The 26,539-nt window shown below is 41.2% G+C and overlaps 2 protein-coding genes across 9 annotated transcripts in view; both read right to left on the bottom strand.

The window, feature by feature from the left end:
• RSU1 (Ras suppressor protein 1) overlaps positions 1-16,913 on the bottom strand; it is a 98,217-nt gene extending 81,304 nt beyond the window's left edge. Inside the window, exons 1-3 of one of the 6 annotated variants that reach the window (XM_048951459.1) lie at positions 16,643-16,913; positions 13,858-13,969; positions 8,030-8,080 (exon numbers count right to left, since the gene is read on the bottom strand). In XM_048951459.1, coding sequence (XP_048807416.1) covers positions 8,030-8,080; positions 13,858-13,969; positions 16,643-16,660 — 181 coding nt within the window. In that variant the 5' untranslated portion in view covers positions 16,661-16,913. Of the gene's footprint in view, positions 1-8,029; positions 8,081-13,857; positions 13,970-14,111; positions 14,243-16,642 lie in introns of those variants that run through there. The other 5 variants (XM_048951462.1, XM_048951465.1, XM_048951463.1 and 2 more) reach the window with 5 other exon arrangements.
• A 2,393-nt stretch (positions 16,914-19,306) lies between these two features.
• CUBN (cubilin) overlaps positions 19,307-26,539 on the bottom strand; it is a 140,177-nt gene continuing 132,944 nt past the window's right edge. For all 3 annotated transcript variants that reach the window (XM_048951451.1, XM_048951450.1, XM_048951452.1), the window contains 8 exons: positions 25,307-25,512; positions 24,240-24,402; positions 23,545-23,753; positions 22,743-22,890; positions 22,433-22,614; positions 21,159-21,324; positions 20,029-20,264; positions 19,307-19,617 (listed from right to left, as the gene is read on the bottom strand). In XM_048951451.1, the coding sequence (XP_048807408.1) occupies positions 19,510-19,617; positions 20,029-20,264; positions 21,159-21,324; positions 22,433-22,614; positions 22,743-22,890; positions 23,545-23,753; positions 24,240-24,402; positions 25,307-25,512 (1,418 nt within the window). In that variant the 3' untranslated portion in view covers positions 19,307-19,509. The remainder of the gene's footprint in view (positions 19,618-20,028; positions 20,265-21,158; positions 21,325-22,432; positions 22,615-22,742; positions 22,891-23,544; positions 23,754-24,239; positions 24,403-25,306; positions 25,513-26,539) is intronic.

The following is a 26,539-nucleotide window of genomic DNA, read 5'->3' as shown; positions in this document are numbered from 1 at the left end:
AGGGGAATTAACAGAGGGAGAACACAACAGTTTTCATTTTAAATATTCATGGGCATGCTGATATCATACTTGGCAGTTAACTGAAGAGAATCCTCATCCCAAGTGAAGCACTCAGTACTTAATTTACACATCATGTAGTTCAAGTTTTCCTCTTTTGCCTTTCCTCCACACTCCTCCAAAGACGGATACCAACCTTCCAAGCACTAAAAACATTAAAAATGGACTGGTCTCCTTAATCTTCAGTTTTCCCAGAAACCAGCACGCTTCTTTTTTTGCAATTAACCACAGAAGCACTGGAGTTACGAAAACACACTTATGAGTACGTGCTACTGACGTGCTACTGTGCTAACAAAGCAATTTACCAACAAATGGTTTTAATTTAGAAGGCAGAGACTAAGGAAAAGTGCTGTGAGCACAAGAGAGGCTGGAAAAACACTGGGAAATAAGTCACATCTAGCATAACCACATTTCTGTCAGAAAATAATGCTTATGATGCACTTAAATGCTTTGAGAAAAATACTCAGAGCCAGGGAGGGAGGTTAGGAAGGGACTGCTAAATTGAAAACAAGTCATCTATCAGTAAAGAACTAAAGCCACAAAACCTGATTTTTGCTAGCTAATTTTATAGCACTAAGGGATACTATAAGCTGCGTGAGCACAGGTATGAAAGTGTGGATTTAACTATGATCCCTCATTTCTACATGTTATCTTGAAGAAAGCAAGATTAGCAAAGCTTTTTGAATTACTTTGACATGCAAGTACTCCAGAGGACCATGGCATTCCAGCTTTTAGCAGTTGTTTCATGAGCAGTTCAGACAAAATGCTCTGCTGCGTGCAAAAACAAATACAGGCTGCATCACCTTGTTACAAGTCAGATCAGATCATACTTACACTCTGATAGCAAGGAACAGCTAAGAAAGAACCATAAGACAAGTATATAAAACTACATCCAGTTTCCCCCTCAATCCAGACTACCTCTCCACACCTCCCTCCTTCAGTATTATCAACAACAAGAACCTATTCAACTTCTTAGATAGCAAATTCTTTAGGATGGTACAGAATTAAGCTCCCGAATGAAATCAGTTCATCTGTGCCAAATTCACTAGCTTTGAAGATGACAATTCCAAAATAGCTTATTTTGACCAAAAGATCTCTAATAATTTTACATTACAACTTGTACAAACACATGGAGAAATATTGATGGTAACAGCCATTACAGATATTTTAAGCCACCAGGAGAGATGATAAGACAAAGAATCTGTACTGAAGCATCAGAAAACACTGAGACTTATGAAAAATGAGCTAATATATTTGCAGGTGCCTTTTAAAGAGAGGAACACGCAACAGTTTCAGAAGAGTTATGGCAGAAGTAAACAATATGTGCCCAGGGCTGCATTTAGTACGCTAGCTCCGAACACAAAGCCATTTCCATACATCACAAAATTTAACTATTTATGCTAGACCAGGAACACTTCATGAGGCACTCCCACAGAACATTACAGAACAATAATCCTTCATAAATTCTTCTGCTTCATTCCCCAAAGCTACTTAAAAACCCAAGCTTCTATTATTTAAAGCTAAATTACTTTGCCATCTGTACTTTCTCTGAAACAAGGCTTTTTTTCAGGGGAAAGCAAAAAGCTAACAAGGTATTTAATCTAAACATTTGAGCAGAACTCAGATGTCACAAATGCAGTTTGGCATATGCACAAGGATCTCCTTTGCTTTCCTTCTCATCTCCTCCTGCGCACCGCATTCATAAAGACATTTCCCTTCAGAGATCTTTGTCCCAGAAATAGGAGGTATATCCAAACTGCATCTACAACTGGGGCAAGAGGCATAGTAACTTCAAGCACATTCCTAAACGGGGCTGAGAATTCCCTGCATCAGGCAAAAACACTTTGGACACTGCCTTGCTTCCTCTACACTAATAACACACTTGCGTTTGGAGTGCACCATGTTAGCACAACAGTGTGGCACATGTCTCAAAAGCGAGCAGGGGAAGAAGTGACAAAGAGTACACAGGCATTTGGGATATCCCACAGCACATTTCAGCAGTCTGGAGAACAAAACAGCTGGTGCATTTCAGTGCTGAGAGATGTGCAGTTGGTACCTGCCTCTATACCACCTCCAACACACGTGGGCACACAGCACAGCCTGTGAAAGGTAACTTCTACAAGAGACAGCCTACTGTACCAGTGACAGAAAGGGAATTCAGCAGCAGTTTAAACTAGATCAAGGACACAGTCAAGAGGGTTAATAGCAATGAAATGACAAACTTTGTGCTGATAAAACATAGCAATTTAGAAAGAGATGGTAGAGCAAGGCAACAATAAGCAGTATGAGCTGCAAGAAAACCCTACAAGTTCTGCTGGAAGGGAAAACGCACCAGTATGGTAACGAGTAACTATTAATTGTGTTCCTTAGACAACCTAATGAGATAAAGCCGTTCTGGCAGGATCAGAAAGTTGATTCAGGAACAAAATTCAGATAAGGAAATGGAAACCAGCAGCAAAAAGTTAATGGACTATCTTACAAAAAGGAAATAACTAGGAGTTAAGCATTACACTTGAGTACCAAGAAAGAAGCAGTGTTTAGGAAATAGCAAAGAATGATAGCAGACAGCAGCTCAGAGGAAAGGGACAGTAGGACAGTGAGTGTGACATCAGGTAAATACACGCATGGGGGCTTTCTGAATCAAAACAGTTGTCACCAATCTTTCATCATTTGGTCACTTGATAATACTGGGCAAAGGATCAGAGTGCAAAAGGATAGAAAATAGTCAGGAGAAAGCTATGAATAGCTGACAACTTCTGAGGATGTTTAAATGCAGCAGAAGCATATGGTAAAGCTGGGAAGCACAAGATCATCTGAGGTTAAGGAGACTGAGGAAGAGAGCAAACCTGAGCTACTGTTCAGCGCTACCTGTGAGTCAGAGTGAATTGATAGCACGGCAGAAGCTTTTTTCAGGAACATAAAAAGCTAAAGATACTTAAACAGTGACCTCTAATGGACAAACCATATATTACTGCTATTTCCACTGAGCAGATACTCACAGGCTCCAAGTATATATCCAGATAACAATAAAAACGCTAGAACCTTTGAATGGATTCTCCAAATGATCACAATATCAGTTAATCTATTATGTACGTAGGTCAAATAATTATTAGTCACTACCATAAAAAAAAATAACTTACAGTTTATTACTAAAATAAGTGAAAATAAACCACGTCATGTTGGCCTACAGCCTAATAGCAGTACGTGTACTGATGGCCAGCACTCCCCTACTGTCAGTGCTAAAATAATCTTTTAACATCCCACTCCTCTTTCTAGGCATGTTTTTCTGTGCTCTGCTGGCTTGGACTGCAGTTAACCTGAAAAGCTTCTGAAAGAACTTCAAGCACACTTCCCATTCACGATGCAGTACAGTTTATCTTAACTAGCATTCCAATTAGGGATAATAAATGTGACTATACCTGGATGTGAAATTTTGTATGCACTAAGTAACCAGACAGTTCTTCACATTGGGCTAGCTGTCTGAAGTCTAGAATTTTCAGTACTATTTCATACTTAACGCTCAAGTAGTTCATAGATAGTGATCTGAAAGAAAAAACAAACTCAGGTAGTACCTAAGCCACTACAGTTTGACTGTAGTGCCACCACAGGGTACAGTTTGAGAAGCTCCCTTTAAAAAAGGAAGTTTCTTCATTGCTTTATTTCTTGTTTACAATCCCACTGGCATAAAGAGAACAACCAGTGAAGTCTAATCTGCCCTGCTGACTTCAGCTCCCTACTGCACAATCACCTTTCCATGCCCCAGAGGCAGCAATCCTATGATCCACTACATCCAGCCTTTTAAAAAAAAAAAAATGTAACCCTACAAGCAAAGTTACTCAAACTTAATTTCCAGATTTTGTGACTACTTTGTCACATTTAACCAAATTAACCCATTACAGTGAAGGGCTGTTGTTCAGCCCCCAGTTTCCACAGATGTAATACTTTCAGGACCTTTATTCCATTTTATTTTGATATTAGCCAGTGGGTTCAGAAGATGCCTGATCAGACCAGACAATCTACGCAGATTAGACCTGAACATGACTGTCTTGAATTTTGCTTCTCAGCTTTTCCATCTATACAGTAGATAAATGGCTTGGCTTTAGAAACCAGTAGATGATGGAACAAAAAAAGTCTACTACAGCATATGGGTACAGTGGCCCATATGTCTAAGTTAAAAAAAAGTACTTGCATTCTCCCTCTGCTTTCAACTGGTTCATTGCAGGAGACCTCAAAATGGAATCATCCCAGGTTTGTCACTTATACAGCAACTGGTCCAACACAACTGCAGAAACACTATTTGGCTTCCCCTACAATTTTGCTTCTGATTTTGAAGCTGTTCTGCCAAAAAAAAAAAAAGTTCTCAAGCAGCAGCAGAAGCATGAATTTTACTCTTTCATAGGTTACCTGGAACAGAGGCAGCCAGTTCAAGGCTCCTCCATGAGCACAGCACTGAACAGGTGGCAAAAATCCAAGGCTTATAACCTCCAGAAAAATCCACGTGGATTTGAGTACTTCAAATACAAAGTGGTTTACAGACAGGTAAATGCAGAAGCACCAGCAGTATGAATGGCATACTAAAAACATTATTAAGAAAAGCAAACATGATGGACTTCATAGGATAATTCTCATACTTGCTAATGAAACTTTACTTACTTTTAATAGTTCGCTGGCAAAAATATGAAATGCAGTTACATAAAACATGCATATTCAATTTTTACATATATTTATTCTTCTAGATAGACATATTTACTCTAAACAGCAGAAAAAACAGCAAGCAGAACACTCATTTAAATGGCAGAAAACTAGTAGAAGATGCTAATATGACCTTAGTGTAGCATGTCAAGTGTCAGTGCCACCTGCTTCCTAGACATTTTAAGAGCAATCTGCTAAGACAATTAATTACGTAGCTTAAAAGATTAGGTCAACAGTGTCAAATATGAAAATATGAACTTCAAATTTAGCCTTTTTAAAATGTGTGCTGCCTATTTAAGTGTCTATATCATTCTGTGAAAGAATAGGAACTTTCAGACACGGCGAGTCACTTCTCAGGAGAAGTGGTTTTACCATCCCCTGAAATAAAACCAAACATAGACAGGTGGACAGTATTTCTAGGCTGAGAGAACAGATATTTTCTTGCAGCCTGTAGGTCTAAGGGCTACTTTAGAATAAAGAAGAAATTAAAAAAAAAAAAAAAAAAAAAAAGAGATTTAACATAGTGCAGTTGTAGAATACAGCAGCCCTTAAACCAGTATTTTGAAAATCAAAATTCCAAAACAGAGGTCTAGCTTGGTTGTTTTTTTTTTTTTGAATGAAAAAAACCTGAAAGCATTCTTCTTGGACACCTCTTACTAACATATCTTCAGTCAGGTCTTCAGCCAAAATTTCTAACTAGGATATAGGTTTGTTACATAGCTTGCAGTTTTGGCACTTAAGCTGAGGGATGTCACTCTCTCTTCTGGCTCAGTTCTCAGACATACAAGTTTACCCTGACTGGAGTCTCACTGCAGGAGTTTCAGCCTGCCTTCTCTTCCTCAGAATTACCGTTAACTGCTATAAGCCCAACCAGCTGTGCATTCAGCTGAACTCACTCATCAACTACATTTAAGATTTGTAAGGTGTCATATGGAAGAGACAATCAAGTCCTCAGAAGTTTATTAACATTCAGAAGTTTTAGAATTAAATTTAAAAAAGGGAAAGAATAGTCATATTTACCAAGAATAACACTTACAGCTCATTTTATCCCTGTGCCAGGCAGCACTCATTCAAAAGACATCAGAGCAGACAGCAGATGAGAACCCATTTCTGCCCAGCAGCACTAAGCATAATTCACTTAACCCAACTTCAGATGAGTCATCTGACCTTCTCTCACACAGGTTTTAGATAGAGGTGAGCAGAACAAAATGCTGTCTCAAGGTGCCCACAACCCTCTAAAAACTGCAGAACTAAAGTGGCTGAACTGAGCACAGCTACCTGCCTAACTTTAGGCAGCTTGAGGTCAGAGACATGCATCTCCTTACAGTGACTGGAGGGAACATAAAAGCCCCAGACTTGGTGGCCCAAGCTCCATCGGAGGCTGATAACAGATGATTCACAGCCAAAGGTTATAATAATGTTTTCCCAAACCATTTTCTCAGTTTCTAGCTACTTGCAACTTTCTGACCTTATAAACTAGAAGTAGTTCTGCGTGTTTAATAACAGTGCTTAACATTTTCTTTTCCTGACATCGCTCATAAATTTCCTCATCACCTATCATCTGCAAGTTAGGTAGCAGGAAATCACTGGTCAAATTCATAAAGAAATCAAAGTCAAGAGGACACTATACAGCTAGGAGAACAGAGCCTAGAATACTTACTTCATATTTCTCACTGGTGCTCAAATACCACCCATATTCTTTCATATTTCACACTACTTTGTGCAATCATTTAAGCTGCTCATGACTACTAAACTACACTAAACAACATCCAGAGAATCAGTGTTCACATGGTAGAATCCAAGAATATTTTCACTTTCTTCGTGCTTAATCCTCTTTGAACTTTCAAATCCTTAAACAAGATTTCCATATTAATACATACATTTTAAATAACAGATTGTAACGACATAGCACAGCAATGATGGCAGAGTAGCAAGGTCCTAGGCTGCAGCAAGTGAGGACTTGCTCAAATACAACAGCCATGGGCACAGAAAGGAAAAAAAATCTGCTTACCCTTAGGAGGCCTCAGGTACACAGGGATCTCCAGCAAGACACCATCACCTCCACTGCCAACCCTTAAATGAGGTCTAGGAAGGGGTGGATCCCAGCTGCACCACTTCCATCACTCAGGGCACTGCATGCACCTGAGCTCTCCTGGCTTGGCCCTGCCTTCCTACCAGGTGCTCAAACACTGGTTCAGGCCATGACTTAGTATGCATGCAGGGGAAATGCTATCTTACAGCTCATGCAGCAAATTGCTGAGAATTTGACAGTTTTGATTGGTTGCTGCTTTTTATTTTTCCTCCACCCTACTCTCAATCTGTAAAGCTTTTTCTGGGGATAGCCTGGTATGAGCTACAACAACTGCCCAGTCTGCTCTCCAATACAAGCCCACTTGAGTAGTTCCACTCCTCTCTCCATTTCCACACTCTTAAAAAATTAAAAAGCTTCAAAACAGTTTCAAAAAGAGAAGAGTGAGACACATGACACGTGCTGAAAACAGAGAAGGACAAGCAGAACATCAACAAAACCAGGACTTTTCTTCTCTTTACAAGACACACCATAACAGGGACAAGATGAAACTCACTGCTTGTCTTTCAAAAGCCAAGTAGCAGTGTTTGGAAAAAAAAGACAGATAAGCCTGAAGCTTTCTCTTACAGAGAAATAATTTATTTTGCCTCACAAGAGAGAGTCTGTTTTCATGATATGATCTCCACCAACACCTCAATTGAGGCTAGGGGAAGTAGTATCCAGAGGGTAATAACTGAAGATGTTGTACTGCAATACAATCAAGAGACAGTTTACACTCAAAAGATTTGTTGTTGTTGTCAATAAGACAGGTTGACTTTCATGCCCAAAGCACACATTCAGTTGGCCTTCATCACATACACTTAATTATAGATGTAATGCAGCTGAGTTGTAGTTTTCACTTGCTCCAGTCAAAGGAATTATTCACATCCTAAAAAGCAAACTGTTGTGTTTTTTTGTTTTTTTTTTTGCTACAGCTCAAAAAAATTCTAAAGATAGAGAATGGATTTTTGACTACCTGGCACTAGTATGACAAGTTGACTAATTGACTCTAGTATGTGGAAAAATTGTTTTGAAGTCAGAAAGAAATGTTGAATATGACTGCTGGTTTATACCCTCAATGTTTTTTCTGTTAAGTGTTTCACCAACACCAGTCTCTAAGTAGTAACACTCACTCTATAAAAAACAAACTAGTAGCAGCAGCTTTTAAATACTGCTCTGCAGCTGCAATGAAGTAGGAAGTAGAATACTTACTTGTAAGCTTGTTGTGACTCAAAACCAGCTGTGTGATATGAGACAAGGTAACTGTAAATGAAGAGAGAAAAAAAAATTAGTTTATGAACAGACATAGCAACTGAAAGCTTGCATTCATTTCAGCTAAAAAACCCCATGAGTTACTCTCCCCAGTTAAGCAATTCCAGTTCATATGCATGAATACAAAAACCAAGACAGGCTCACGACTTAGGGATGCATTGAGCCCCTTCTCCATTCCTTTACTCCTGTCTCTGTTTCTTCACGAAGCACTGTTAACACAAGTGGTACCCTGCCTCCCTGAATAAGCCTGACTCCACACACACTCCTACAGAATGTGTACAGGAACGCCTTTTTCATCTCTGTCTTTCAAATCCTACCCAAGAAAGAACCGATAGATTAACATTTACCCAAACAGCAACATGACATACATCACATCTCCCCATTCCCTATTCAGTATCTTCAAGTCCCAAGCAGCAATAGCTGTATTTACAGCCTTTCACCCATGAAGCAGTTTTACACACTTGATTGAACTAGACAAACCTCCTTTACACCTTTTACTTGCAGTGCTGTCTCTCCAGAACAGCCCTAGAAGTGATACAGCTGCCTCATGGAACAAAGGCATCCTGCTAAGTATGTATGAGAACTGGTCATGCTAACACATACTTCCTACTTTGCAAGTTTGAGAGAACCACTGTAACAGTAAAGGAACCACTTCTCAGCAACGTGCTTTGTGCTGCTTCAGGCAACCCTTAAACTTGTAACACAGGCAGAGGTAATCTGACAGCAGAACAAATGCAATCACCCAAAGGCAGAAACAACAGAAAGTTCAGGATAAAATCAAAATGGTTTGCCACAGTTTCCCCTGCAGCTGCAGGCTGGGGAGGAAGGAAAGGCTGGGAGCAGAAAGGAAGAAACAGTGCACCCACCCCAAACTTCTCTTAAAGAGCAAGCACATGAGTGCTGCTGCAACAGCTCACTAGGAGAAGGAGGGCAAAAGGGTACAGCAGCCTCAAAGATTGGAACCAAACGTAGGGAAGCCTGTTATTAGCTCCACATCCTTCAGATGCAGACTTGATATTCTCAGTTCCTATTATCAAGCCCCTTATGCACAGCAGTGTATTTCACACATCACTCTCTGAACTCTGCACTTAAAATCACCAGTCCCCATGACATGTCTTTTAATATTAGAGTAGACTAACCCCAAGTCCTCAAGGAAAGGCTCAAGTTTAGGTACCAGTACCATACACTTCTCTTAACTCTTTTCTGTGACCCTCCTCTTCTGTGAGGAGAATGTGACTTCAATGAATGATAGTTCATTAACGTTATGGCCAGACATGGCCAAGTTTGCAAGCTGAAACTCTTAAGCAGAGCATACTTGAAGCACACAGATCAGAACAATTCAAATGGGCTTAAAGAAGGGTCTGGAAATTCCTGTCTGTGTACACAAGATTCAATAATTCAATACTCAACATACAAATAATTAGTATGGCTTTTAATTTGTGCAAGAAACCAGCTAAAGAGGAGAGACCACTGCACACAGGCCACTGAAGGAGAAAGTCCCTGAACTCCATTCAGTGCTGCATTCAGCAGCAAACAAGCAAGCCTCTGCTCAAAGCTGCTGAAGACTGAACTAAGGAACAAAGCAGTAAGAAAGGAAGCGTTTTTAAACAGAGAACTGTGACAGACCCTGCAATAATACATGCTAATGCATTTGATGTTCCATGCCTGCCACTACATTATTTTTACCCATTGAAAGTGAATGTGCTTGTAAAGGGTCAATTAAGTTCTCAGTGTGCAGATCCAGATCTTCGGAGCATTGAACTCCTGAATTGATGCATCTTAAGAAGTTCTGTGCATATTCTGATTTTAAAGCTAGGACTGCTGACTAACCCCTCAAGGCACATGTACTGCTGGCCTCTAACAGCACAAGCATACAGGCACTACTCGCTGCTCTCTCCCCATTTGTCACACCTCTGTCTTCCTCAACCATGTTGTCAGTTTTCATAAGCATTTTCTACCTAATATGTCGCTACAGAATAGAACAAAGTCCCAACATCAAGGATTTCATGGATTTCAATCCATCAAAGACTTCTTAATCTGGACCTTACTGTCCAGATTCAGCCAAACCTGGACACCTTGCCTGAAAAGCCCCAGCATCCCAGCCAATCCCGGGTCTTGACAAAGAACCCTATTGTATCTTCAACCATAAATATGCCTACATCCCACGAGGGGGAAAAAAGATTTAGGGACATGTGCACTGGACTACCTGCAGGAGATGAGGTATAAAGAGATGCTTGGCCATCCTGTAAAAGAGGTGAACTTTCTCCCTTACATTAAGGTGACCTTTGTGAAATGAGAAGTCCCTGGAAACACCAAGTCTTTTGCTGTCACATGTTTTCTTACATGAAAAGGACTGTGCTGTAGGATCAACTGGTTGTAGTGCTCCTTATCCTATAAATATACATTGATAGTCCATTACACAACTAAACTACCAACTCTATCAGCAGACACCTGCCTTCAGCAACTAATTAATACCCCCGAGTACCATGAGAAGGCTGAAGGAGGTGCAGCTGGAACCATCTCCCTTTGTCTCCTCTGAGATGCAAAGGCATGGGGATTCCCAAAGGGCAATAACTGTAACCTCTGTACAGTAGCACAGGAGACACAAAGAAAGGAGGCTGTAAGGACTGCAGATTCAGAGCCGCTGTTGGCACGACACTGATTCATACACAGGAGATAACTTACTTGGATTTCAAGGATGCATCATATGTGCACACAGAAGTTACAGGGTGAGGATGCCAATGGCTGCCTGAGCAATTTACTCACCTGGTAACTACAAACTCTTGTGATGGTCCCAAGCCCACAACTGCATCAAAACAGAGTGGGTGGGGGGAGAGAATTTAAGCTCTTCTCTTTTCACCCCAGTATCAAGGGCTGCTTCCACCACACTGCCAGTTAGCTCTACACAACATATCTGGATGGCAAATCTTTGCTTATTTTTCTCAAAAAAAAAAAAAAAAAAAAAACCACAAACAAACAACCAAACAACCAAAAACACCATAACAGGAAGACTCCGGAGTTCTTGCTGGACCAAGATAGGGCACTGCCTCTCCCACTGCAGGAAGTTCCCATAGAATGAGCCCTGCAGCAGCCCACAACACAACCTGCAAGCAGCCTGACGCTGTTGTCTGCGCTGCGGTTACTCTAGGAACGAACCAAAATTCTAGGCATATTAATTCCTACCACACAAGCACATGCTTTGTATAAAATATGAATAGCTCACAGATGGAATGATAACGAGAACAAATTAACACTTCAAGTAAATAGCATTTCATCCAATATTCCTTCCCCCAACAACGAGACTACAGAGCAGCAGATGTCCTGAGTTACTGGGACAAAATAATTCATAGCTTCACCACACCTATCACTTCAAGTGAAGTAAATCATGGATCAGGGACCGTTCCTTGCTCTAAGAACAACTCTGCTTAGATTCCCACAAAAAAAATGTCTGAGCCAGGCAAAAGGCATCACACCCCACTTGCTTTAATGAGATAATTTACTTTACAGGACATAATCTTATTCTCTTTACCTTCACCGGTCAATATCGAAGTGTTTTGTAAACAAATGTTATCTATTTATTCCAGAATATTGAATTAATAACAAACAAAACAACAAACCAAACCAAACAAGCAGAACTCAAACATTTCCACAAGAGAAGACACTCATTAAAGCTATTCATATAGGGGTACACAAATAGCACACAAATGTTTTAACCACTGGTACAACATTTGCTTTGCATATCGGAATAAGAAGAAAATATTTTAAAGCTTAAAATTGTTTCACCTGATCTTTGTGTTAGTGTGATGCACCGAATTACAGAACACCGAGACCAAGGGACATTTCAAATCTCAAATGAAATGGTTTGCATTAGAAGAGACCTTAAAGCCCCTCTGGTTCCACCCCGTGCCACGGGCAGGGCTGCCCTGAGCCCATCCAACCCAGCTTTGAGCGTTGGCACCCACAGCTCTGGGCAGCAGTGCCAGTGCCTCTCTGACCTCTAAGTAAAGAATTCCCTCCTAACACCTTACCTACATCTCTTCTATTCTAGTTTAAAGCCATCACTCCTTGACCTATCACTAGACTCCTTCATAAAGTGTCCTTCTCCAGCTTTCCTCTTAGCAATTTAGGTACTGGAAGGCTACAGTGATGTCTCCCTAGAGCCTTCTCTTCTCCAGGCTGAACAAGCTCAGTTCCCCCAGCCTGTCCCCACAGGAGGTGCTCCAGCCTTCCCAATGATCGCATGGCCTCCTCTGACAAACCAGCTGACAGCTCAGCCTTCCCTTTAAGGAAAGAGAAAGCAGGAAGAGATGGAGGAGTCAACAGACGTCTAGGTTTAAGCTACTTTAGGATAATTTTAGACATGAATGTTCATTTCAGATATGAAAAGCATTTCTGATCAATTTTGAGACAACATCAAAATTTGACACAGGAAAATGTTTGGTTTGTTCTATCTGCCCTATAGACTTCCTTGGGATGGCAGAAGTCAAGGCGAAAGAAAAAAAGTGTCTGTCCTGTATGGATGGAACAAAAGCCTGAAGAGAGTCCAAGCAAAGCTGCTGCATGTATTCTTCCCTTCTTCTCCTCCCTCCTTGTTAGGAGTCCTTTCTAGAATCCCTTGTCTTTATACAGGTAAAAAGAATAGCCCAGTAGTTGAAGGAAAGGGACTTGCACACAACAGCAGTTACATGGCACACCGCTTTCAAGTCAGTGCAACTGTATCTACTTTATGTGAATTAAGTTACAAAAGTTTAAAGGCAAGCTCACCGGCCACCCACAGAGAGTACCCACACCTGCAGCTGGACAAGGCTTGGCACACTTCTTGAAAAACAACCGAAACTGCAGGGGGCAGCCTCCCGTGGGAGTTACTGGCCCTCTGAGGAGGGAGCAATCATTATGCTTCAGAAAACAAAAAACTCATCAGCAGCCACCAAACTTAACTTCAGACTATTCTCCAACCCAGTGAGCCTTTGTATCTCCCACAAGGATGATCTCAACTTGGATAAGGCCCTGAATCACTACACTAAAGCACACAACTCAGTCTGTACAGGTGTGTGCATCCGCACACGCTCAGCTGGTGCAGTGTAACTGGGGCACCACGAGTCCATGCCCACTAAACCACGTCCTTAAGTGCCACATCTACCCTTTCCTTGAAAACGTCCAGAAATGGTGAAACTCCTCCTAGAGCTGCTGCAGTCCTCAGCGCTCCCACACAGTTAAGGGTAGGACATGAACTTCCAGCTGATGCACTTCAATGTTATCTTTCCTCCCAGCTGAAGGAGCAAAGCTGACCACGCGCCTTAGTGCTGATTATCGGACTCGATGTGTCCTATCAGGACTTCGGTTGTCCTGAACTTAGCAACAGCTTCTAGCCCACATCTTAATGCATCAGAGGCTATCTAAAGGGTAAGCGCAGATCTAACGAGCAGTCTGCGATCAAGGTGAGCCGGCCACTAGTTAGTCTGAAACAATACTCATCCAGCAGAGTGCAGGGAAGCTCCTTCCTGAACAGGGATCACACCATGGGCTCTACAGCGCGACGTGCCCCGCACAGCTCGGCAGCGGGAAGAGAACCGGCGGAGAAGGAAGGCCCGTGGGCACACTCCGCGGTTCTGCACAATCCCCGCGCCCGGGCGGGGCAGACACGGGTTGCGCTCCCCCACCCCGCTCACACGGGCCAGCGGCTCCCCGCACCGCGGCCACTCCCGCCCGCAGCCCCGGCCCAAATAAGGTAGTGCCGCCGCTCCCGCCCGCGCCGCCCCGCTACGCACACAGGCCGGGCACGTCCAGCATGTTGGAGATGCCGCGGTCGCACATGTCCACCTCGGGCTGGTTCTTCTCCCGGCTCTCCTCCACGATCTTCTTCAGCGACTTGGACATGGCCTGGGCGGGACACGTACAGACACAAACACCGTCACAAGGGCGGTCCCGGCTCGGCACAGCAATACCGCCCGCGAGTCCCCTCCCTCCCCATGTCCCTGCGCATCGCCCCGACCCACCACCGCGGGACCCCACCCCTACTCACTGCGCGGCGCGGCGGCGTTGGGTCGAGGCAGTGGCGGCGGCTGTGGCGGCTGGGCGGGGCCCCGCAGCTGCACGCCTCCAGCCCGGCCCTCCCCTGAGCCGAGCCCCTCCCGCGCGCAGCCGCGCTGCCGCCCTGCCCAGGAAGCGGAGGCCTCCCCGAGTTTCCGGAGAGCAGTCCGCGCGCTGGGGGCGTTGCCAATAGCGGTCCGCAAAGGTACCGAGCCAACCAGTGCGCTTTCCCTGTACCGACTCGTTGACCATTGGCTAGGAGAGTTGGAGGATGTGGTTCGTCGGCCAATAAGCGCGAACCGTATCTGAGAGCGGGAACTTCAGGCCGCAGCCGCTGGAATCCCGGTTGTGCGCCTTAAGCTGTGGCGCATGCGCGGTGGTGCTGTCTGGTGCACCCGCACCTGAGCGGGTCAGGGCTGGGATGTCCTGCTCGCTGTCATTTCTCACATAGAGAAGCTCAAAGCAATTAACGACTCCGTCTCTAAAATGACCCAAAGCCTGGACGCACACTGGGAACCACAGCCTTTCCACAAAAAAAACAAGGATAAGCGGAAAGGTGTCTTAACCAGCAAATCACAGGATCATCACGGTTGAAAAAGAGATCATTAGTCCAACCATCACCATATTCCCACTATGCCCACCCACCACTTCCCTCAGTGTCACAGCTACGCGTTTCTTGAACGCCCTCAGGGACAGCGACTCCAGCACCTCTTCGTGCAGCCCGTGCCAGCGCCCCACCGCTCCTTCTGAGAACGTTTTCCTCATATGCAGCCTGAAATGTTGGCTTAGCATTGCTATGGGTATAATTTTAGCTTTTCCTTGCTAAGAAATGGGATGTTTTATCGCTGACATGCAGTACCACATTTATCGCGAGATGGCGCTCGCTGCACGGAGTCGCTTCCTGAAGGGCTGCCTTGGGGCAGCCTGGCAGGGCTCTGCTGTCCCAAGGATACCAGCGAACTGCACCGCTCCTCTTTGTCTGCAGGAGCACAAACCCGTGCCACGCTCCTGCCTGAGGAAATGCCCTATGGCCAGCAGTCAACGAGATCGGTGCTCACTGTTCTCTTACAGAGGATGTTCACAGCCTTAGCCAGATTAATTGCCCGTAGGCACAAGTCTTAGGACAGCTGGTTAAAGTAGGTGAGTCCTGTTGCAAGGATAGGCAGCTACCTCCCTCGAGTTGCCCAGGGCCCCAGCCTGCCCAGCCTTGAGTGCCTCCAGGAATGGGGCACCACAGCTCTGGGCAGCAGTGCCAGTGCCTCACCATCCCAAGTAAAGAATTTCCACTTGAAATCTAACCTAAATCTGCCCTTTTAGTTTCAAGCCATTCCTCTTTGTCCACTTATGCATTATTATTCTATTGTTTCCTTTTCCTCCAAAAAACACTACGTTCTGATTTAGGGTTAGTGTATTAGAACAGCAACATGCATCTGCAAAAACAGTTGTCCACTACTAGGCACTGCTGCTAAAAATGTATCTGCCAAAATTAGACTAGTTATGTGTGATAACTGACACAATGTTCATTTGCTGATCTTTGCTTTATTAAAGCAAACTACTATACTTTGGCCTCTATTTCTGCTATCAGCTATTATCATTTTAAGCATCATTTATTAGCAGCCCTGTGTTGTTGCTATTGTTCTTATTATGAATGGCAGTCAGCGCTACTAATTTTTATCACATTTCCCTTTAATCAGGACTGCCAAATAGTTCTGTGGTATTAGTTTGGCTGCTGACAGAAAAATAATTACACTAAATATCTAAATTCTGGTGCCTAGGACACTTATCTCGAGTTACTGTGGAAAACTGAGACATCTCCTTTGCTTTATGAGCCAGCTGAAAACAGTTCTGCAGTCAAAATGCTTTGAATATTTAACTAAAATTGGTGAATGTTTTAAATTGAACAGCACTGTTTTGGTTTTTTTTAGCACTGTAGCTGTATATATTCTCTCTCCTTTCGTTCATAGCTCATAGCTCAAATGAACTCATTCTGTTATTACTTCTCATTGTTTACAAAGAATGGCCCCACCACATAGGAAGGGCAATTCAGAAATGCTTTATGGATATTTTCAAACCTTAGTCTTTGAAGTTCTTACCATTCATATATAACTGTCACCTAAAATATACTTTTTAATAAGTAGATATAACAACATCTAGAAAATTTACACAAGTAAAAAAAATAATCTGACTCTATAAAGTGATAGCATGGACATTGATTATCTGTACTGTGCCTTTTATAGTGGAGAGATTTGTAGCCATGCAGGTTTTACAAGACAGAGATGCAGTATTCACAACTGTAGCATGATCTATAAACAAGTCAGCAACATGCAGAAACATAAAAGCATATTTCTGGTACTATATTCCTGGTAGTATTGTGAAACAAAGCCATAATCATATTAAACAAAGTCTTTGCCTTTTGAACTGTACATTGCAAATAGCAGACCTTTTTCAGAAGTTTACATGTTTAGTTGTTTCAGTTTGCTTTTGCCATGCAATCATTTTAAAGTGTTTTAAATTATTCCTTACCTTCCAAGACAGAAACATGTCTCGACAACAGCTCTCTCCTTTAAAGACCTTCACTTTAATAGCTCTGCAGTGGTATTTCTCTTGTGGTTGCTCACATAAGATGCTAGAGGACAACAGTGAGTTACTTTCTTCCTGTTTTGTGTTTTTTTTAAAGAATGGGTTTGATAATTTACCCTAATTTTAGACTTTGACTATTTTTGGCAAGAGTCAGTTGGGCCAGATCAATTGAACCTTGTACCAGCAGCTTCATTCAGCAGTCTTCGTGGGCATTAATTCTCTGTAGGACTTTCAATTTTTTACAGAAGCCCATGCATATTATTCACATGTAAATACAATTATACAGAAGTATAGCTGTAACGTTTAAAGATGTACCAAGCATTACTTACTGTTAGACTTTTAAAACATATTAATCTTACAGATTTCTTCTTCCCTCCTTTGTGGTGTTCTTCAGATTTTCTTCTTTCTGCAGAAATTCAGTGGTTCCATAAATTTTGTTTGGCATTATCACCAAAATTCATACCAAGATCAGTATTTATCTTTATCAAAAAATTATCTGAAAGCATTTCAGCTGCTTGAAAGTGACATATAATTTTTCTCTTAGTGAAATCTGTTTTTATGAAGTAAAGATTTCAACACACTGCTCAGTTTAACTGCAGCCCTCCCTATGGAGCTCAGGGCCAAAGGCTGCATTGCCAAAACTGGCCTCCCACCAATCATAGCCAAACACTGTGCAACAACGAAAAGCTTTGGCAGGCCAGCATGGGGCCAGGGGTCTCCTCAGGGGAACAAACTGTGTGTCAATAAACTGTATGACGAGTGACCAAGATCAGCTGCAAAAAGCCACTAATGAACTTAATTAATTAAAAGTAGGTACAGATTTCTATTAAGTGTGTTGGACTGTCATACTCTTGGCAAGACCAAGGTTCAGCCTGTCAGAGAACTCATTGTCCACATGGGAAAGGAATGTACTTGGCCAGCCTTGAAGCAGCAGAGAGCTGCCTGGGTGAGATCTGCCCTTCTCCACCAACAGCTTCCAGATGAGCAGAGCTGCAGGCTGCTGAAGTGCAAAAACACAATATTCTTGCCTAAAATCTAATGCTGGTGTCACCACCCATCCAGCAGCAAGAGCCAGCGACCACATCTGCCCTGTCCCAACTGCACCAAATCCACAATGATTCATCAGGTCAAAAGCACGATGGATGTACACAAAGACATCCAGTCCCAGTCATCCCCTAGAATAAATGAACTCTTTCCTGATCTCTGCAGACAACCAGCTGAAGCCATGCTTAACTGTACTTACATTGTCTTATGAACTGTTATATTTAGAGCTTATTTTGTAGCTTTATCTTCAGACAGTTCAGATGAATTTGTTTTCTTATGTGCCCTTTTATAGGTTTTTAATAAACTTTATGGACAGAGATTGTATTATTTCTTGATTTCTAATATGAAATCAGCTCGGCTTGGAGTATTGAAAAAGATCTGGGACACTTAATTTTGCTCTTTTGTGTCTTCCCCCATTAGAGGAACTTTATGGTCTGCCTGCAGCTCAAGAGAACACAGCAGTTTCCTAGTTTGATCCAAATAAAGATATTGCTCCTTTTTCCATGTTATATTTTGGCATGTTAGCAGGTGTATCACCTGTACCCAAGCTAGATTTTTCTTCATATTAGAAGGCTCTAAACCCATGTCTTATGTCTCATTTACTTGGCCAGTGGGAGTTCACAGATATCACTCCTTCATACCTTACCAGATAATTGCAGAATGATGAGTATTTTGAGTTTTACATCATGTCATCTACATTTTTGCCCTTTTTTGTTTTGTTTTCTGCTTTGTCTTTTAACCAGGATGGCTCCTCAGCTATTATGTTTGGTATTTTTGTGTAATTAGGCTTTTTTTGATATGCACCAGGAAATCCTCTAAGAATTTCCAGAGTTTGTTAGAGCTGCCATTAACAATTCCATTGTAACTTATAATCAATGACTGCAACAATCTCTTTAAGAAATTTCCATGAGTGAGCCAGTGTTCTCTGTATATCCCAACAGCATTTGTGACATAAGATGTGTGTCAGCCTGGGGAGAGAGCAAACTAGCGTTAGTAAAAAGCCAGTCGATAGTTTGGTATCTGCCCTATTCTGAAATTACATCCATTTTTAAAATGTCTAAAATTGCCCACAAGTTGCCTAGGAAGGTGATACTTTTGCCACAAGTCTCACAAGTTTTTTATAAATGCGGTTACAACATAGATGTTGAAGTCTAAATATCTGACATGATAAACATAGAGACAGCAATGTGAAGTTCTTCGGCTCTTCAGCTTCTGTGTGTAAATGGCTATAGGACAGGGGCCAGTTTTAGCAAAGGCTGATTTTATTCTAGTTTGAATAACATTAGCTATGATTTAGTTAACGTAGTTGGAATTGGTGATCCTAAACGTCTCTTCCAACATAAATGATTCCACAATTCTGTGATTTTTCAGAAATGGTTGAAACACAGACATGAACTACAGAACTAACTGAAGATAACTTTGTATCCTAGCTCCTCTTAACAGCTTCATGTTGAATATTTTAAGTTTTATCCTGGCTAATTAACTTCTCATAGCATTAATTGCAAATTTTCTTTTTGCACACTTACAAAAGCATTTGAAATGATAAAGAAGAATATAATAAAATATGTTTCAAAACCAGTTTATTTTCAATATGAGAGGCCATATTTTTGACAGAATTTTGAAATTCCTAACAGCTGTACTTACAGTAACTTTCCAAAGGCCTTACTTCAGTCACAATTATCAGAACGGGGTTTCAAATGTATTTTACGATCTAAAGTCTCTTCAGCATAGCAAGGAACAGTAATATATTTCTCCTAAGGGACATTCTAGCTTCTCCAGCTCAACCGGAATCCTGATGGTAAAGTCACATACTCAGCATGAAATTTTACGTAGACTTGATGCGATGTAGCAGTGAATGGAGCAATGTTTGTATCCTAAAATTAAAGACAAAGAAGATTTGAAAAGTTTTACATAACACCAAGATCCTGTGAAAAAGCCAATCACAGTGCTACAGGTGGGGTACAGATTCAGTCATTGATTGAAGAGATCTCATGTCTATGCTAGGTACTGCTGTCACGTTTCTCTCATAGGGTGTTAAGAACATTTTAATCACAAATACAGCAACTGAATTCAGAGGAAAAAAAAAAAAAGCTCGATGATGCCACCCGCTAGATGTCGCTGTAAGGTCCATAGTGAAAGGCTACTAAGATGCCACAGAAGCATTATGCATTCACCTCTGCTCGCTTGTATACAATTCATGCCAAAGTTATTGAAACAATCTTAAGTACGGTGCAGTAAAACTAATTTTAGCCAATTAAAGTTCATAGGCATAAGGGAATACATACCATCCCACAGTATGGCCCAGCCTGAGGATAGCTGGTATCTGGCCCGTTGTAAAGGATCAGGTAGTTGCTACTGCAATCCCCTGGGTCATCAATGCGGATGAAATCGAAGTTCACTGTGACAATTCGTCCCTTGGGCACAGTAATGGCCCACTCACAGTCAGTGTTGTTCCTGTAAGTTGCAGGGTACCTGGGACTAGCAAACGTGCCAGTGCTGCCGTATAATGTTCCTCCACATCCTGGAAATGGAGATGCTTAATTAGCTGAGGAGACTTAGTTTCACAAGATACTACACAGTGCAGTACGTTAGTACAATATTACTAGTAGCACTGAGAAATGGAGAGACACTGAGCTGGAACAGTGAACACAGGTAAGAGCACTTTTCCAACGAGATAAAGTGAAGCTCTAGCTAGCTTCAGCAGCCTGACATCATGGAAGGATCATCATACGCCACTGGATGTTGCTGAATGCTAAAAATCAACTCAGAAACCATATTTTTGTAGGAGAAGTTAGGATTGTCTTTTTTTTTTTTTCTTCCATCTGCTTCATCAATTCTTTCCTATCCTGAACTTCATTTGCCTCTTCCTTACCAAATCACCCAATACTGTAAAATTATTCTGCAGTGCTTTTCTGCAGACCATAAGCTCTCTTCAGTAACTTAATGTCAAGAGCAAATTGTTACCCAGCTATTCACCCCCATTTCATACACCATTTTTGAATAGGCCTATTACACAGTCACTATATAGCATTTTAGCTAAATTATTTTCTTGGAGAAAATGTCAGTCCTCTTCAGGCTCAGCAGCATCTAGATCTTAGGGCCTATCACAACTGAGCTAGACTGAGTCACCACCATCACCATTACAACCATCACCATCACCACCATCACCATCTCAAGATAGATATTCCTGATGTTTTCTGGCCTCTCAGTGAAACATGTACATCACCAGTTTAAGCAGACTGCATCCTCTGAAGTTGCTAAATTCAACACTAGAAAACAGGGTCAGCTATGTGCTTGGGAAAGCTTTATGTCTTGATGAGTCAGGGCCCCAAATGAGCAGGCTGGATTCCACCTGTCTGTGTTTTCCTTCCGTACAGTGTCGGTTAAAGAAATCACTTTGTTATTATAATCTTACCACTTGGTGATGATGTCCAAGTAATTTCATATCCATCATGAGCCCCAGAAATATCACTCTTGAAACGAAGGAAAACAACATGATTTTGGGGGAAGATTGGACTGGGCACAATGTTTCCACAGAACCTGCCAAGCAGTGGTGACTGCATAGTACTCCCATTTCTGACCTGCAAGGGACACAAAAAAAACATTGCCAACATTAAATTCCCATGCCAGTTAAATACAACTACAATTATGCAGTGATGCAAGCACAGTGCAGATTATATAACAGACTTGCTTGCATACTATAATTATCATTTAATACTTTTATTTTTCCTACTATCTTCTTGCAGAGAAGAGAAAAGACACTATTAATCAGACCGTCTGAGCTTTGTGAGCAATTGCACAGAACTAATATCATCTGCAACTGGTAGCTAAATTTTATGGTGTGGTACATCTTCTGACTAATAAGAACTAATTGGCTAGGAGCTAAGATGTGCTCTTGAAATTCAAATCCATATTTTACTTTTCATAAGAAAAGTTAATATTCCAGATGAAAAGATTAATGCTTTACTCCACAGATCAGTCTTTTCTCTGGTCACATTAAGACACAGCTCATATTACCTACCTCAGATTTAATCTGGTGCTTTTTTTTGAGCTCCAAGAATAGTGGAGTTCAGATCCATTTCTTGAGATAGTAAAGAGGATATTAAAGGAGAATTAATAATGATTCTCCCACAGACATTGGATTTTTGTCATTTGACAAAATGTCGGGAAGACCTGAACAAGGATGACAGAGTAAAGACAGTGCAGAGGATATGCTTTTTCCTGCAACAAAGGGCTTTTGCAAGTATCCCGTGCTTGTTACTAGATCTCTTTTTTTCCCTCAACAAAAAGGGAAAAATATCTCTTTTTAAGAAAAATATCAGTTAGACAGAATCTGATGCTGGAATGAAAGTACTCAGATTCATGCTTTCTGTTCATGCACAAATGTTAATATGAGGTAAAAACTACCCGGCTTGCTCTGAAATTGGGTAACATCAACATGAGTTAATTAAAGATAAGTTTTCTGATAACAAAACTATTCATTCATTGACCTTAAACTTCGTATAGTGTATGTTTAACCTCTTACTACAGTACTTGAGTATCTTTCACCATAAAACTTTAACAATATGGTAGGTGCTAATGCCAGTTCAGATCATACTTCAATCAACCCTGTTAATGTCCTTCATCACATTTTGACTCAGGCTCACACACACACACACACACACACACATATATACATTGTCTTAATACCTCTAGAAAGTCACGTGAACACTGGATGCTGTCCTCCAAACTGAAAGCATGGAAAAAGAGAGAAATCGTGTGATTCAGGGGAGCTCGCAGAACGATAGAACAATCCATATTGTTGGGGTGACGACCAGGCCAGCCAGGGCTCTTCAGGTAACCGAATGGCTGGTTATACTCTCTGCTGCAACCTAGAGTAAGAAAATTAAAATAATGTAGGCTTTGCAGGTTCTTGTACTGCTTCTCACTGCATGGAATCAACAAAAAGAACTGCAGATTTTTATAATAGTAGATTTTCTTGACATTTCTTCAAGCTTACCTGTAGCTTGATAGGTAAATCTGACTCCATTATTAATCCTGTATTCATCTGATTTGAAAGTCACGATGGCAGTACGATCATGAGAATAAAATTCAGGGACTGGCAAAGTTTCAGTGCCACAAAATCTATGGGCTGATCCTTGGCTGTGCTAGAATTCAACACATCACAAACTTCTAAGTAGTAATACAGCAGTTTTCTATTTATCAAACTCTAGGTAAAGAATTCTTTTAGCACATACAGATCATTCAGGCAATCACATTTGACAGCTCTCAAGGAAATCACTTATTAATATCTCAATACTATATGTTCAGTTATGATGTGAAGCAAATCCAGTATAACAAGTATTTTCACAACTTAAGTGAAAAACAGGCAAAGATTTGGAATAATGTAATACAGTGAACATACACAGTTGTGTTTCTTAAGCACTTTTTTTTTCTTTTTCCTCTAGTGCTTCCTACAAACATTCTTCCTGGCATGAATAGTGAATTCTTGGATGGAAGGAAGTATATTTAGTCTATGAAAGATTGTTGTTGGTCTGTAGGTTCTGGGTGTCAAACCTAGCAGCTCTGCTAGTTGGTGCAACTGTGAATAATTATAAAATACTTACCAGGTTAAATTCAGTGCGTGTAAGTGTGCTTCCATGAAATCAGTGTAAGTGGGGCATAATGCTTAATGTTGTGGATGTATCCTTGGCATTAATCATCAACTAATCTATTACCAAACACCGAGTTTTTGTCCTCTTTGAAAAGAGTGAGGAGAGCTGAATGCAAATGAGGAATGATATGGACCGTAAATTTCTTACCAGTGGTAGGTCCTGGAGCTGAAGGTAGTTCTGAGAACAATCCTGGCTGGAATGGAGGTGGAAGGTCTCTATCACCACCTTGACCTGCTGCTGTGGAGGGGCATCAATGACCCAAGTACAGAGAGTAAATGATGGATATTCACTGGGGAAGTTAGGAGACGTTGCAGTTAGGGAGGTAGAAGTTGCATTATACGTTCCTCCACATAATCCTGTTTAAAAAAATAATAAATGCATCATAGACTGAAAATGTTTCAAACTGAGGAATGACGTCTATTTATTAAACAAAACTACTCTGGACAATATAGTCCTGTACTTACCTATTACACTCAGAAGGAAAAAAAAAATAAGTAGAACACATTCTAATGTTGTGTCAATGCATTACAAAAACCAGACAAATGTTTATTTGTAATATCAGTGTTAACAGCTCATGACAGGGTGTTCCTGCTTTGCACTCCTTGTGCATCCACCCCACAACCAGCCAAGACCAAAGACAGTTGCACAGGGGGACCAGCAGTGCTGCTTTCAGCTTGCTTATTAGATGCTGAGTACTGCTGTACCAGGGACTACCTCTGCAAATGCCTGGGCTCTGTGCCTGGAACAAATCTTAATAAACTTATTATTTAAATAATACATATTTTCACAAAAGAGTCACAACAATATATAGATGCATAAATATACGAGTAATATATACTTACGATCCACTGTGGTGTAGGTAACATTGAAACCCTCTCTTTGCACGGAATTGTCTGTGATAAATTTCACAGTCAAGGAATTACTGGTAGAAAGAAAAGGAGCTGGCACTGTAGATCCACAGAATGTACCAACCAAGTTGGCATTTTCATTGCCTCCATCATAAAGCTAGAATAAGAAAAGCATACAACTCACTAATAGTTTAGGAAAAACAAAGAAATAGAAATGAAGTTTTCTGACCTCTCCTGACATTGCAATTTCTCTTACTTGAAAGCACATTAGGTGCTCTTGTGCTTTAACAGGATGTTCTTGATGACTACAATTATTCACTGCCATATTAACTCATTCTGCAGGATAGTGAAAATCTCATTATGGAACATTCTGGTCCTGTCTTAGCAAATCCATCAAAAATGTATTCTATTTTAATTTGGAGTACTGTGTTCTTTTTTAGATGTAATCTCTAAGCACTTTTCTATGATAAAGGTTGATTTTATTCACCAAAATGGGTGACTCGGATGGTTGGACTAGATGATCTTGCAGATTGTTTCCAACCTTGCGATTCTATGATTCTATGAAAATGTAGAATTCACCCCTCACATAACCGAAAATTTCTAATGCTCAACACTCTTAACACCCCTTGGTACATCTTATTTTGCAGCATTTTATCAACTATCTTATGTTTTATACACCAATCTCCAGAAAAGCAGCTTCAAAATTTTATAAATTAAAGTCTTTTCAAACAATTTGGGAACATAGTGAGTGCTCATAATTACTTCCAAAGTGATTGAGTTTTGTTCTGCTTCTATTCTGTGAATTCGATACTCAGGAAGTGCAATAGTACAGGTAGTGTAAGTACAGAAGCTGGCATGCATAACAACATTAAAACACTGGTTTCCAAAAGTGCAGGATGTCATCTGTAGTCATTATCTAGCCTATCGAAGAACTATAATTGTATCAAGCAACTTAATTTCTTCATAAGGTAATTTTCTATTAATTAAGTTTCAGCCATATGGAGAGGATTATGGATTGTATCTCTCTGATAGTTTTTTGTTAAAACACGCAGCTATCTTACTTTGACATAATCATATTGGCAGGTCTGAGCAACATGAGCTTCCAGCACGAATGAGGTGAAGGTGAGGTTGATCAGCTTGTTTACAGGTGCAGTTATGACCCACACACAGTCCAGATTTCTCTCATATCTTCCGCTCACGTTGGAGACTGGAGAGCCAAAACTGTAAGCTGAATATGTCAAGTAGCCACCACAGCCATCTTGAGGTCCTGTTGAAGAAGCAGAAGCTTTTTAGAAGCCACTCCTGGCATTCACCTAATCTTCAGAAATTTTATATCAAGATAACAGCTTTTTCTGTGCTGCAGCATTTTACTATCCTGTCTCACAATTGCTAATTGAATCATTGAAAGGATTTCAACAGAAACAGCATTAGGCACCACTATCCATTTGAAAATATAGTAACATATTTTTAAAAAGGGACTAGCAGAAGACAGAGGACAGAATCAAGTAGAACCGTGGTTAGAAGACTTTTTTGATGTAATTCCTACCTGCTAGTACGAACACTTGGACAGTAGGGGGCACTGACTGGTTGCCTTTGAATAGCTGGCTGAAAAACTAAGTTACTTGTTTTTATAATACATCTTCAATGATGTGGGATCGAATTTTGCAGTCTCACTCTGGGGCCCAGACTCATATTCAGGAATCTATCTAAAAGTGAGTTATTTCTGGGAGTGTTTCACTTTGTGGGAGCTTAGAACCCTCCAGAAAAGCAGGCCCTTTTCATTTTGATACTGCATTCAGAGCTAAGTCCCTAACCCGAGCTCCTCACTGCCAACAGCTGAACCCTACAATGATTTCACTCACACTGAAAGAAATGACTTCTGGACAAAACCCGTTAACAGAAGACCAGAACCCTCTTATTGTGTCTAATTACACACAAGCAAAAATACAGACTATCCAAAGGGATTTTTTTAAACACCTTTTTTCTTCGGCAGTTTGATTTCCAGAGGCAGAGCTGGGTTAGTAACTGATCGGTTTGTTTACTGTATGCTTCCTTCCCCCGTCTCTGTGGGGTTTCCTGGCCACTTATTTAGCACAGGAATTCAAACAAAGTATGGTTTGTAATCTTACTTGTGAGTCAGAGAAAGAGCGTTTGCAAACTGCACGGGGTGAAGGTTAACTGCAAGCAGTTTGATGTCTCCTGCAGTGATCCCTTTTGGAAGAATTACGTTATCAAAAGAGGCTACAGCTGTGGATAGGCAATATGAACATCGCTGGAGAATTTCATCAGTGTGT

Source organism: Lagopus muta, chromosome 7 (genome assembly GCF_023343835.1).
Source record: "Lagopus muta isolate bLagMut1 chromosome 7, bLagMut1 primary, whole genome shotgun sequence".
In the NCBI taxonomy this organism is placed as follows: Eukaryota; Metazoa; Chordata; class Aves; order Galliformes; family Phasianidae; genus Lagopus; species Lagopus muta.
The sequence above is the reverse complement of the archived record's forward strand: the minus strand, read 5'-3'. Positions and strand labels throughout refer to the sequence as shown.